The 12,456-nt window shown below is 32.8% G+C and overlaps 1 protein-coding gene across 3 annotated transcripts in view; it reads right to left on the reverse strand.

Annotated features, from left to right (window-relative positions):
• The window catches only part of MDGA2 (MAM domain containing glycosylphosphatidylinositol anchor 2), a 768,370-nt gene that overhangs the window by 72,123 nt on the left and 683,791 nt on the right, over positions 1–12,456 (reverse strand). For all 3 annotated transcript variants that reach the window (XM_026000757.2, XM_072761491.1, XM_072761490.1), the window contains one exon: positions 11,425–11,573. In XM_026000757.2, coding sequence (XP_025856542.1) covers positions 11,425–11,573 — 149 coding nt within the window. The remainder of the gene's footprint in view (positions 1–11,424; positions 11,574–12,456) is intronic.

Here is a 12,456-nt window from a genome sequence, read left to right on the forward strand (position 1 = left end):
CTAACAATATGAAAATATCTGCTAACCACACTTTTAATTAGCAAAATGCCCAATTCTTTTCTATTGGCCTTTGCATTATTATAACGATCAGATTCACACTAATTTTTTTTTTTTAATTTGGATCTCCACTGTTCTTGTAATATTCTATTTGTCTAACAGGCATTTAAAGATCTGGTGCCCACAAAACTAAATGTAAAAAAAAAATCTATATAATTTATACATGTTTTTATTTTCCTTTGATATGCTTATGAGGTGCTTAAATCTCTTAGCTTAATCATCTTGTGGCTCCTATCTCTTGACCTCATTTATTTCTATACTGAAATGTCAACCCCAAAGAAAGGAGTTCCCTGGACCACACTATTTCTTATAGCACCAGGATCATTGTTTACTCCATTATCTGCATTCCACCACTCTTCCCAAATTTTTTCTACTTAAAATCATAATAGCTGTTTATTTGTATACAGATTTCTTCCTAAATAAAAGGAAAGTTTCACAAGGTGGAATTTTTCTTAAGTATAGTGTTAGGGCTATTTTTGACTTCTCATTAGCCCAGGGCGGAAGGCACATCTTTAGTAAGGTATTGGGTACCAATTTAAAGGGAACAGAAAAAGTTCCAGGTAACATATTACATTGACATAAGGTCTCACAAACAATACTCAATCATCATACTATTCTTGGCAATAAAACAAATTGTGAAATAAAGCCATACATACCATCTATCCATTTATTACCAATAAAACCAGAATTATCCTTAACATTACTATTTTTGGTGCTTATCTAAAAATATGGGCTAGAAATTCAGAGCACTGGATGCGTCATCCAGAATTTCAGAAACTAAATGCTAAAAAAAAAAAAAAAAAAAAAATCCAATTACAATACAGAGCTGTGTGAAAGGGGCAAACAGCTAAGACTCTAGTTCTTGATTTCTTAGTCATAAACATGCTGTCCTGGGCAACTCTTCTCAGTTTTGTTTTGTTACCTCTTACCAACTTGAAACTCTAGCAAGCTTTTGGGAGCTACTTAGGAACATTCCATCCCAACTTAAAAACTGTGATATTGGAATACAAAATTCAAAATACATATATATATATATATATATATTTTTTTTTCTTTAGAGAGAGAGAGAGTGCAGAGTGCACTGCCTTCGGGGAGGGGCACAGGGAGAGAGAGAATCTTAAGCAGGCTCCATATTCAACATGAAGCCTGACTCGGGGCTTGATCTCAGGAGCCTGAGATCATGACCTGAGCCAAAATCAAGAGTCGGATGATTAACTGACTAAGCCACTCAGTGTACCATAAATTATATGTTTAAATAAGCAAGAAAATTCAGTTATCCTTTCGATAATGCCTCTTAGAACGTCATATGTCCCTCAGTTGGCAGTTTGTTTTTGTGCAAGTCACCTATCTTGCATATTGTTAACAGGTTTCTACAGACTGACCAGTCACAATATGTCCTCCAAATACATAGACTTAAACTATATTCCAACTCAGATGTATTTCATATCCCTGAATATAATTAAGAGTTATGAATGTTGCCACTGAATTTTTGGGTCACTTACCTTACCTCATTTAGTTTTAAGAAAAACTTAAATGGCAAATGAATGCAGAAAGTATTATTGTTTCATTTTAGTTAATGTACTTGATTATTTAAAATTAGATTCCTTCTTTCCCCTAGGTGAACTATAAGCCCACTTCTATGAGCATGATTTGAAAATTGATGTCATGTGGGAAAAGTAAAGACAAGACTTTTGCTACCTTCTCAGATTTTCATGAGATTCTCTGAATACAGAATGAATTTTAATAATATCAGTTTTTCCTCTATCTCTGCTGTATTTATTGTATTAGCATTAGTTGCTTTCTGAAATTATTCTATCCATTTATATATTTTTGTCTGCTCTCTATCAGAATATAAGCTTCATGAGTTCATAGACATTTTATGTCTGCTTCACTCCTTATCCCATGTATATCTAATAGCATGTGACATCTAATTATAAAAGAAAAATCAAAAAATATTAAGGCTTTGATGAATTATACACAGGACCATGTTTCAGATTTTATCGTTCCTTTACAGAGATCGTATATACACAGGGCATTTATTTCAACATTTATTTATTGATTCAGTCACTCAAAAGACACTTATTGAGCCCCTTTGAATTCTTTACACTTTCACTATTTGAACTAAATGGTACAATTTCTTAATAAAATCTATACTCGTTCTTTTAATATTCTAGAAGTAAACTTTCTGATGTTATATTTTTATCAGGACATCAAATGGTATTACTAATATATTCAATCAAATACTGCTGACTAGAAAGGTAAATCTGGGTAGTAATTCACGCCTTTCACAAGTATTTTCTTTTACCTTTTCAGGTACATGAGGATAGCACTTGTTTGCCCTTTTGACTTCAGATCAAATCATAGGGTTTGCTTTGGTCAAGGAAAAATAAACAGAAGTGATATGTGCCCCTTTCAAGAGTAAGATTCGGGAGTTGGTACATGCTTCAACATGTTCTCTCCAGAAAACAATTGATACTGTAAAAATCATTTTGTGTTAATGTATAGAAGCTTTAACCTAGTATGCCAGTATCTGTGGAACAATAAGATGCTTTCTAAAGAAAGGATAATAAGAATTATAAAGAAGACAGTATAAAGTAAAATACATATATTTACATATATATGTATATACATATGTATATATTTTAAAATTTTAAAATTTTTATTTATTTATGATCGTCACAGAGAGAGAGAGAGAGAGGCAGAGACACAGGCAGAGGGAGAAGAAGGCTCCATGCACCGGGAGCCCGATGTGGGACTCGATCTCGGGTCTCCAGGATCGCGCCCTGGGCCAAAGGCAGGCGCTAAACCGCTGCGCCACCCAGGGATCCCCCATGTATATATTTTAAGTGTAACTATTCTTCTAATTTTTTTTCTCATTTTAGGACCTATTATTGCAGCACCTTGTACCATAAGCATAAACACACATATGTTCAAAATTAGCTTCCCTAACCAGAAAAGCTGCTTACTAAATATAAGGCAACTTCCTATGAGTTTTGGTTTTTTTTTGTCATTTTGCTAAGGTATGAGTCTCTGAGAATAAATTTTAGAACATTAAAAAAAAAGAGTTGCAGGGATACATGTAAGTTATTTTACATTATAACATGAAACTTCTCTCAAATTATGTTTTTAAATTTTGTCATTTTACATTTCCTTGAAAACATTACATTAAGTATGTGCCTGCCATTCATCTCAAGAGCAATTCATTTTCCTCTTAGTATCAACAATTAAATTTAAGAATAGTTTTTAACATACTGAAATGAGAAACAAATATCCATGTTTTGATAGACGATTTTCAAAAGACAACAAGCATATAAGTAGCGAGCGTCTTTGTCATCTCTGTTTTTTTGCTCCCTTCTTTCCTCCAACCTATATTTAAGCATCTATTCCTCCTGATGTTGCCACATCAATTTCTCTCCAATCACCAGAGCAGCAGCACTGATTTGGGTTGTTAGATATCATTTAAAATAAAGTAACAGCTGTCATTCTGTGCTGTCTCTTCTTAATTTTGTACCACATCAGTGATCATTTGACTCCTGTTTTGGATCTTTCCAAGTCTCCCCATTTCTCTCAAGGGAAGTCTAGCTCCTGTGGAACAGTTCATATGGCCCTTTGTATCCTTGCTCCCTCATACATCCAGCTTGTTCTTTTCCTTCTCTCTTGCACTATGGTCCAGATAAACTGCTTTATTTTCAGTTCTCTAAACTTATCATGCTGGCTTTGTATCCAGCACATGTTAATTCTCTCCATATCCCTTGATCTGGGTAACTTCTCTATTCACCCTTCCCTGTAAGTTTGCTATTATTTCCATCAGCATTCCTCATCTCCCAAAGTTATCTTAGGTTTCCCTTCAAGTTTTCCCACAATATCTTACATCCACACCTATCGTCATACCTATCAAACAGTACTGTAACTGCCTGCTTGGCTATCCATTCCCAGACAACAAGAAATAAATCTTTTAAAAAACAGTAGATGAATGAATGACTGTTTTCCACTGAACTTTGTAATCCTAGTCATTTAAGACTGAATATATATATAATAGCACAGAATATATTATGTTATATATAATATACATAGTATATTGTTTATGTATATTATACACATATATGTCTACTGAATAGTTTCTTTGACTTGGAGCAAATTCTTGGAATCCATAATAACCATGTATTTACAGACTGTAAGATATACAATTTAGACATTTAAGAAGTGTTCTTTTATCTAAAGAAATATATCAATCAGGGCAGCCCATCTCAGCAGTTTAGCACCACCTTCAGCCCAGGGCCTGATCCTGGAGACCTGAGATCAAGTCCCATGTCGGGCTCCCTGCATGGAGCTTGCTTCTCCCTCTGCCTGTGTCTCTACCTCTCTCTCTCTCTCTCTCTCTCTCTGTCTCTCATGAATAAATTAAAAAAAAGAGAGAGAAATATATCAGTCTTCTCTTCTTAATGAAATAGTGATTCAAATGGACATCCTGGATAGGCTCTCATCAAATTAATTAGATTTGTAATCAGTTGACCTTGTAATAATATTAAACCTAAAAAATATAGATACATTTTTTTCCATTGCCTTCTTAATTGCCTTAAATAAAAAAGTGACCCTGGTTTGACAGTATTTTTTTAACTTTAGGCCTTTATAAACTTAAAATTTATGTAAAAGTACAAATATCATGCACATATTCAGACATTTGTTCCTTAGTTTCCATGACCCAGCAGATTTTTCTATCTCATAGTTAATCTTTTTCACTGGAACTTTTATCCTTGCTATCTTCATGCAGTAAATATGTGTCTCTACATTTTTGCTGCCTTTAGATCTTCTGTCTAATGCTTCTGACCTGTAACTTTACATATTCAAAGGTAAATGTTCACTCAAATTCTAGTTGCATGTTCCTAACCAGGCTCCCTTTGTCTTATGTTCACTATCACTCAAACTTAACAACTCCAATTTAAAAATCTGAGCATTAAAAATAAATAAATAAATAAGTAAAATAAAAAATAAATAAATAAAAATCTGAACATTCTTGCAAACTTTGAGCCAATATCTTACTTTTGTCAATAATTTAACATGCTTTTGCTCTAAAAGTCTTTTTGAGGTTGTTCATTTTCCACTACTTTCAGAGTCAAGAAATAGGAAAATACTAATTTTCCTGAGCAGTATTACTATACAAAATTAAATCTGTACAAAGAGCCATAGATTTGAGAAAAACTCTTCAGAAAGTAGTTGAAATTTTCTAAGACAAAAGTACCCCTATTTCACAAAACCTTTCACATCAAAGGCCCATGGCTCATGTGGGTCTCTTGAATTTATTGTATTTATTCCTTCTAGTAAATACACTGTGAAGTTAGTATTTATGGGAATGAATGAAGAGTATATGTGTAGTGTTCTTCATTTGGAAGATGGAGATAACCACTTTTTATAAACTGGCTTATTTCTTTTCCAGAGCCAAGAAGACCATTAACAAAATGGCTTCTCTACCTTTCTCTCTATCACCTGCTCTCTTCTTCATCTATATATTTGATGATTTCCAGAACATTCACTGAAGAGATTGGAATAAATGGCAGAGAACAAAGCTCACTGTACTTTAAAAAATTGTTTCTAAAAGATTAAATCAACATTCAAGTTCTGCCCATTTCAACATTTTCTTAATTCAATTTTTCTTTTTCCCCCTTCATGACTCTAATTTAAAGCTTACTCAACCTTACTTCAAAAGTGCCTAATTTTTTTCTCTGCCTCTATTGTAATATCATTTAATATACTATATATGATATGATCAGATTAATATATGGAAGATGTCATTTTATTCATGATTTAATACTATACAATGAATCCAGATTATCTATCAATTCTCCACAGATTTCCCTGGGCTGGTACTAAATGCCCTATGTCAAATGGTTCCTCCAAACATCTCTCTCAGTGAAATCCATCCAACTGGCTTACGTCAATCATGTACATTACTCTAATCTCACTTACTTCAGCATTTGCAGACTGCCAGTACTTCTTTATACAGGTTGCTAAAGCATAAAAAGTCATCCCCCATGACCAACCAAATATACTGCCTGTTCCTTAAATTTTCCTGCTTTAGCTATAAACACTTTCAACTAGGTACTGAGCAATATTAATAACCACAATTGTCACATATATGGTCATTTGTGTATATAATAAATCTATACATTTTAATTACTATGATCTACATAACATGAGGTCTTTAGTGAAAAAAAGTAACAAATTATTTAATAAATAACAAAAATGGAAGGGAAAATAAACTGGAGGGGAAAATAAACTATGGCTCAGTCACTATAGTCACATGTATGAAGACCAAAATGAAATTTATAATTAATTCATCTAATAATTATACCAAACAGTACATTTGCAATTGGTGATTTCTTGCTTAGTCATCATTAATGATTACTATTTATGAAACAAATGAGTATAAACCTGTAAAAACTAACCAACAAGTCTCTACCTTGGTGATTACATCTCTTAACCCCTGCTATCTTGCAGTAGTAACTGCTCCTCTACTTGTTTCTCTGGCCTTTTGTATATATTCCTATTGCAGCACTTGCTTTAACAAGGCTCTAAGGGCAATGCTTCCTTTTTGAACTCTTGGTAACCATTGTAGGATTAATTCACTGAAAGTTTTATTGACAATGTGAACAAATGAATATAATCCTAAGCACTTTAATATGTCATGATTCAAAAAGACAGGAACTGTGGCAATTTTATTTTAACAATAAAACATCCTACTTTCAAAAGAGGACAGTCAGAAAGCCACATTCATTGTGCATCTCTGGCAGAATGTAAAAAAGAAACTATATAAAACCCTAAAATTCTTTATTATTAGAAACTATAGTTGTGTATATTTCGAATGTTAGCCAAATAATGTTTATGTTGTTTATACTACATTCAGATGAGTTAGAAACAGTTTTGCTTATTTCAGTTTTGCTTGTTTCTTAATTCCTTAGATACCAAGGAAAGCAGACATTCAAATAACCTTTTTTCTTTCCTGTTAAGCAACAAATGAAGCAAATAATTGGAGGCTAGTGGCTGTCTAAGGAGATTAAACAATTGCTTAGCTGAGCCTAGAAAGTATGAATTAAAGATATTAAGATTTTGAGAAAACTTTATTCCCACACATTAATATTTTTGACTCCACATGATATATTTGTTCTCTTTTTAAGTCTCTTAAAACAGTGCTTCCAGAATGTGTGTGTGTTTTTTAATGCATTGCAACATCTTCTATGAAAAGTATGTAAGCCAATACTCAAATCTGAAGAAAATTTTCCTCATCATAGTTCAATATAGACCAAATAGTTTAATTGAAATAATCAACCAATTTTACCAGAAACCTGGAGAAATGCTGGGTTCAGTCCACCAACTCCATCCAGCTGTGTTGTAATAATAGAGCAGTGATTTTATCACCTTAATTTAAGATTAGATAAACAAGGTTTCTAACAGTTTCTGGCTTAAAAACAAAATAGGGCTCCCTAGAATTGAATTCATTGTTAATTTTAAAGAATCAAATTTGTTTTTCAGACTTTGTCTAATACAGAAATGTATTGCATGGGTAAAACCATGTTCAATATAAAAAGGGGAGGTGCTCTGCACTAGATAACCTACATATTTTGCATATAGAAGAAATTATCTTGATATGTATGCTCAAAATAAAAATATATGAAAGAACATCCCTTTTTTAAACATGTTTCTGAGGGTATTCCTAACATTGTTTATTTAAATATCATCCAAATTATAGTGATTATATTCAAAAGCTCTTGATTCAAGACTCTGAGATAGCTGGACAATGAAAAAAGCCATTTGTATGTAATATAAAATCTTCATTACAATGATCATCAGATCAGAATTCAAGAGTCATTTTTTTTAATGCTGGTATCTGATTGTGTCATAAAACATGTTACCTAAATGTACATGCCTGAGAAAGAAGCAATCTAATTTTCTAAGATAATACAGAAGAAATAACCTCATTTTACATTACTACTGTTGTTTCCTATTATTAAGCGGGGATATTTTTAAAAGAACTGTATCATTTTCATAGTATCTGGGATGCTTTTGCCTTATCATCCTAAGCTTCAGTGTATATGGAGATCTTTACAAGAAATGTTGTCTTTTGAGGCTATTTTGCATGTAAAGATTTTTCATGTAATGGTTAAGTGTAAAGAACATGGTAGTGGCGAAAAGACAAGTGGCTCTTTCTGTTCTCTTCTTATTCACATTGGCAGAACAGCATGGGGCCATTACTCTTTATTGAGATCTCCCCAAAATATATATCAAACTTTCTCTCCCATAGCAAGACATAGAATCTGAGTAAAATTATCAATTACAATAGAGCATTATGAAAAAGCACCCTAGGAAAAAATAATGCTTCCTTCTAAATATAGAAGAAAATCCTAAGAATAAAGGAGCCCAGAGAGAATGCTTGGCAAGGAAAGAGTTAGCTTCAAAAATTGTAAAAGAAGCAGGAATTGTTTTCCAGACCATGGCTTATTACACCAGAAGTATCTTTTCCTCTAGTGGATGGTATGAATCTCACAAATTTGAAAAGAATAGTATTAGTAGCAGCCTTACTGATCTGATCAAGAAGGCTTTAAACTAAGACTCAAGGTGGAAAAGAAAAAAATGTGAATCCATAAAATGGATATTATGGAGGATAATAGGCTTGAAATGAAAATAAGACATAGTGACAAAAATGTCCAGAAGTTATTTTGTGAAAATCTTGGGTTGGAATAATCTCTAGGCCTAGGATATATGGTATACCGAATAAAATGAAAACAAAACAAACAAACAAACAAAAAACACTGTAGATGTGTTATGGTCTTGAAATGCACTTTTTTTCTTTTAGTGCTTATACAACTCGGGTGGATGAGTGCAAGAACTGCCACATATGTTTATGTAAGGAATGCCCTGCACAAGGGAATCTGAGCTGTGGGGCAAGTGCAGAACATATTCCACTCCACATGCAATTGCCCAATAAGTATCATTGTCTTCAATTTACAGGGTAGGAGCCTAGGCTTAGGTATGTTCAGAAACAAGCTCAAGGTTATCTAGCTAAAAAATGATGAGGCTATATCATCTAGAATTGGAAACCAAGTACGTCTGGAATTCATAATTTTAGAAAAACACAGGAAAGTTTATACACACATATGCACTCATATATAATTTATTCTAAAATAGCAGAGTAGGGGGAAATTATCTAATTTGTTCACAAGGAACAACAGTGACTGAGAAATGAGTGTCACTGCATATCAGAGAGTTATATATTAGTTTTATGATCCAGAAATATAAAGATAGGAATTTACAGGAAATGGTAATGTAGGAGAGGAAAATCTAAAAAAAAAGAAAAGCTGCCTTTGGAAAATAGTGTATCGATCCTAACAAAACATAATACAGAAAGTAGTTTATTAATAATGGGTGCAAGATGTGGATGAGAAGGAAGGACTTTGGTTAGCTGGATCCCTCTTAGGAGGAAATCTGATTCACTAAAAATGTATTTGGGGGGAGGACTCTAATGGGAACTACTTTTCTACTAAATTTGACTTAGAGAGAAGGTGCAGATTTTGGGACTGAAAGTTTTAAGAAGCAGAGTTGGGTAAATTCTGCAGACGGAAAACAGTCCTTCTATTTACAGGGAGCAATAGGTCATTACCCAGATACTCTAAAAAACATAACTGAAGAAGAAAGTGAGAAACCAAAGATGAAATTCTGACTGTTTCATTGCAAATAAAGCTATAACCAGACAAAAGGAAAAGATACCTAAGAGAAAGAATTTAATTTTACAAACAGCAATTTGGTATTTGGTTCTTAGGTATTTTCAAATATAGGTAATATAAGATGAACATGAATGACCAAATCAAATGGTAAGGACTTAGAAAATGAGTTGATGTGTCCAAAGACAAGAATGCTCTACGAAGCTCCAAATATAAAAGATCTAAAAATGTTAGTTGTGTTAAGGTAAAAAAAGAAAGAAAGAAAGAAACAAAGAAAGAAAGAAAGAAAGAAAGAAAGAAAGAAAGAAAGAAAGAAAGAAGGAAGGAAGGAAGGAAGGAAAGAAAGAAAGAAAGAAAGAAAGAAAAGAAAAAAAATGAGCCCACCAGCTGAGAGAAAAGAATGCTGTTCTTTCTTGTTTATATTTTCTTTATCAGGGAAGTTATCATCAAATTAGAATGAGTAGAATGATATGGATTTGGGATTTACTCAGATTTCCTTAGGAACTGAAATAAAAGAGGGATAATAAGAACGTTTCTCAAAGATCCAGTCCTGTCTGCTTTATCAGCGATCTGTGAATACTTAGCCAGGAAAGTAGTGATTATCAAATGCCAGGATGTATTCACTAGAAAAGGGATTCTTTTGTCTTGTTTTGTTTTTGTTTGCTTTTGTTTTGGTTATTAGACAGATGGACAAGAACATCTAACTGACAAATATCTTAATTTGAATGATGTATCTTACCTAGTCTTTTATTATAACTTACTGAACATGGTAGAAAAACACTAGTGTGGAATACAACTGAGTGGATTACTAATGGTTGATCGATGTTTCTCCAAGCATATTTTGTACTTTTTACTGTGGAAATTCAAAATGCTGTTCTGTGATTTCATTAAGGAAGTGGAAAACAACACTTTACAAAACTGTGGATAATACGAAGTTGTGAGGGAAAGCTAATACTTATATGGTAATCAAATAATTTTGAAAATGTTTTCTTATGCAGAAACAGTCACTCAAGATAATATACTCTGTGACAGGAAACAATATAAAGACCTACATTTAAATTTCAAAAATACTATTTATGCCAACAAATGATATAGGGTTTAACAATGAATCATTTGAAAAGATCTATCTTCACAAAACCCATGATCTTCAGCTATCTTAAGAAAACATTGTACTTGATTGTTTCTGCTCATTTTAGTAAAATATTTCTATTCTTCAGATAATTAAATTCACTCTTAACACATCCTCTCTCTATACTTTGAAACCCTCCAAGTAAAAATAAGTAAGACTTCTGGATTCTTAGGAAACAAGACAAAGAATTATGCAGCTTAGGTAATTGTGCACAAATCTTAAGTTTCTTTCATAGCAAGAATACAACGTAATTTCTATATCATATCTTGTGATGAAGGATTTCAGAAGACTCAAAGGATTACACTTTAAAATGTCTCTTGTCACAGTAGAAAATGCCAATCTTAATTCCAAACATTTGTGGATAGTTGAGAACATTTTTATGTAGAGCACAATTATCTTCCATATGGGAAAATATATCCTGGGATTTATGCAAAATGATTAAAAATTTATATCAACATATCAGAATAACAAGGTCATCACAGAGAACCACAAAGAGAAAAAAGAGGCACCAATTAAATTTCTCACCTGCCTAATACCCAACCGGTATGCAACAATCCGATCTACTGCATCAGGATTCATTTGTGTCCACTGAAGACTGTAAGAATAAACACGATGTCTGTTCTGCCACACAGGATTGTAGGTATCGTAATAGAATTCTGGAGCATAGGCCTTTCCTAAAAATAGAAAGAGTGCTTAAATTTGAATTATGACATGTGATAGTCAAACATGCTTATTCTTTTTGGTCCTCTTACCACATTCTAGAATGTGTCTCATGAGTAATTCTTCTATTTGAAAAGTCATATTATTAAAATCTAACCAATTTTCTGGAGAGTTTTGAGAATAGAAGCAAGATTTCTTGGTTGATTAGATGGACAGTGTGAGAGGAAGAGAAGAATCAAGGACAACTCCAAGTGTTTTGGTCTAAGGAACTGAAAGAATGGAGTTTCCATCAAATGAGATGAAAAACTATGGGAGGATCAAATTCGGGGGAGAACTTCAGAAAGTTATTTTCTAACAATTTGAATAATCTAAACAGAGACATCAAGTGAGATATACTAGAATAGTCTAGACTAGTCATATACTAGTCTAGAATTCAGGCGAGGCTAGGATTAGAGTTATAATCTTGTTAACCATAAGCATTCAGATAGATTTTAAGTTTAAAGCCGTAAGACTGAAGAGATCATCGAGGAACTGTGAGTAGATACAGAAGAAAAAAATAATATCAGATGAACTGAATTTGGCTTTTAATAAACTAATTAGTGGAAATAAATACATGGAATTAAATATCTGACTCTTAGTAACATTTGAGAACTTCTCCTGCATCAACATTGAAAAAAATGTTCTATGGATATTCATTCAGTTAAATTGAAAATGAATTAAAAGGAGATCTCCTGCATAGAAGGAGATCTCTAGAAAAGGGCCAGCACATTCACTTTATTGCCTCTTTTATCTCTTTATTGTATTTTTACTTATTACTAAGTGATGGCACAAGTTCATGTTCACAACACTAGAGCAAAATCTAGATGAGAGGAAAATAATATTTTGAATAAAGAAATC

Source organism: Vulpes vulpes, chromosome 6 (assembly GCF_048418805.1).
Source record: "Vulpes vulpes isolate BD-2025 chromosome 6, VulVul3, whole genome shotgun sequence".
Lineage (NCBI taxonomy): Eukaryota > Metazoa > Chordata > Mammalia > Carnivora > Canidae > Vulpes > Vulpes vulpes.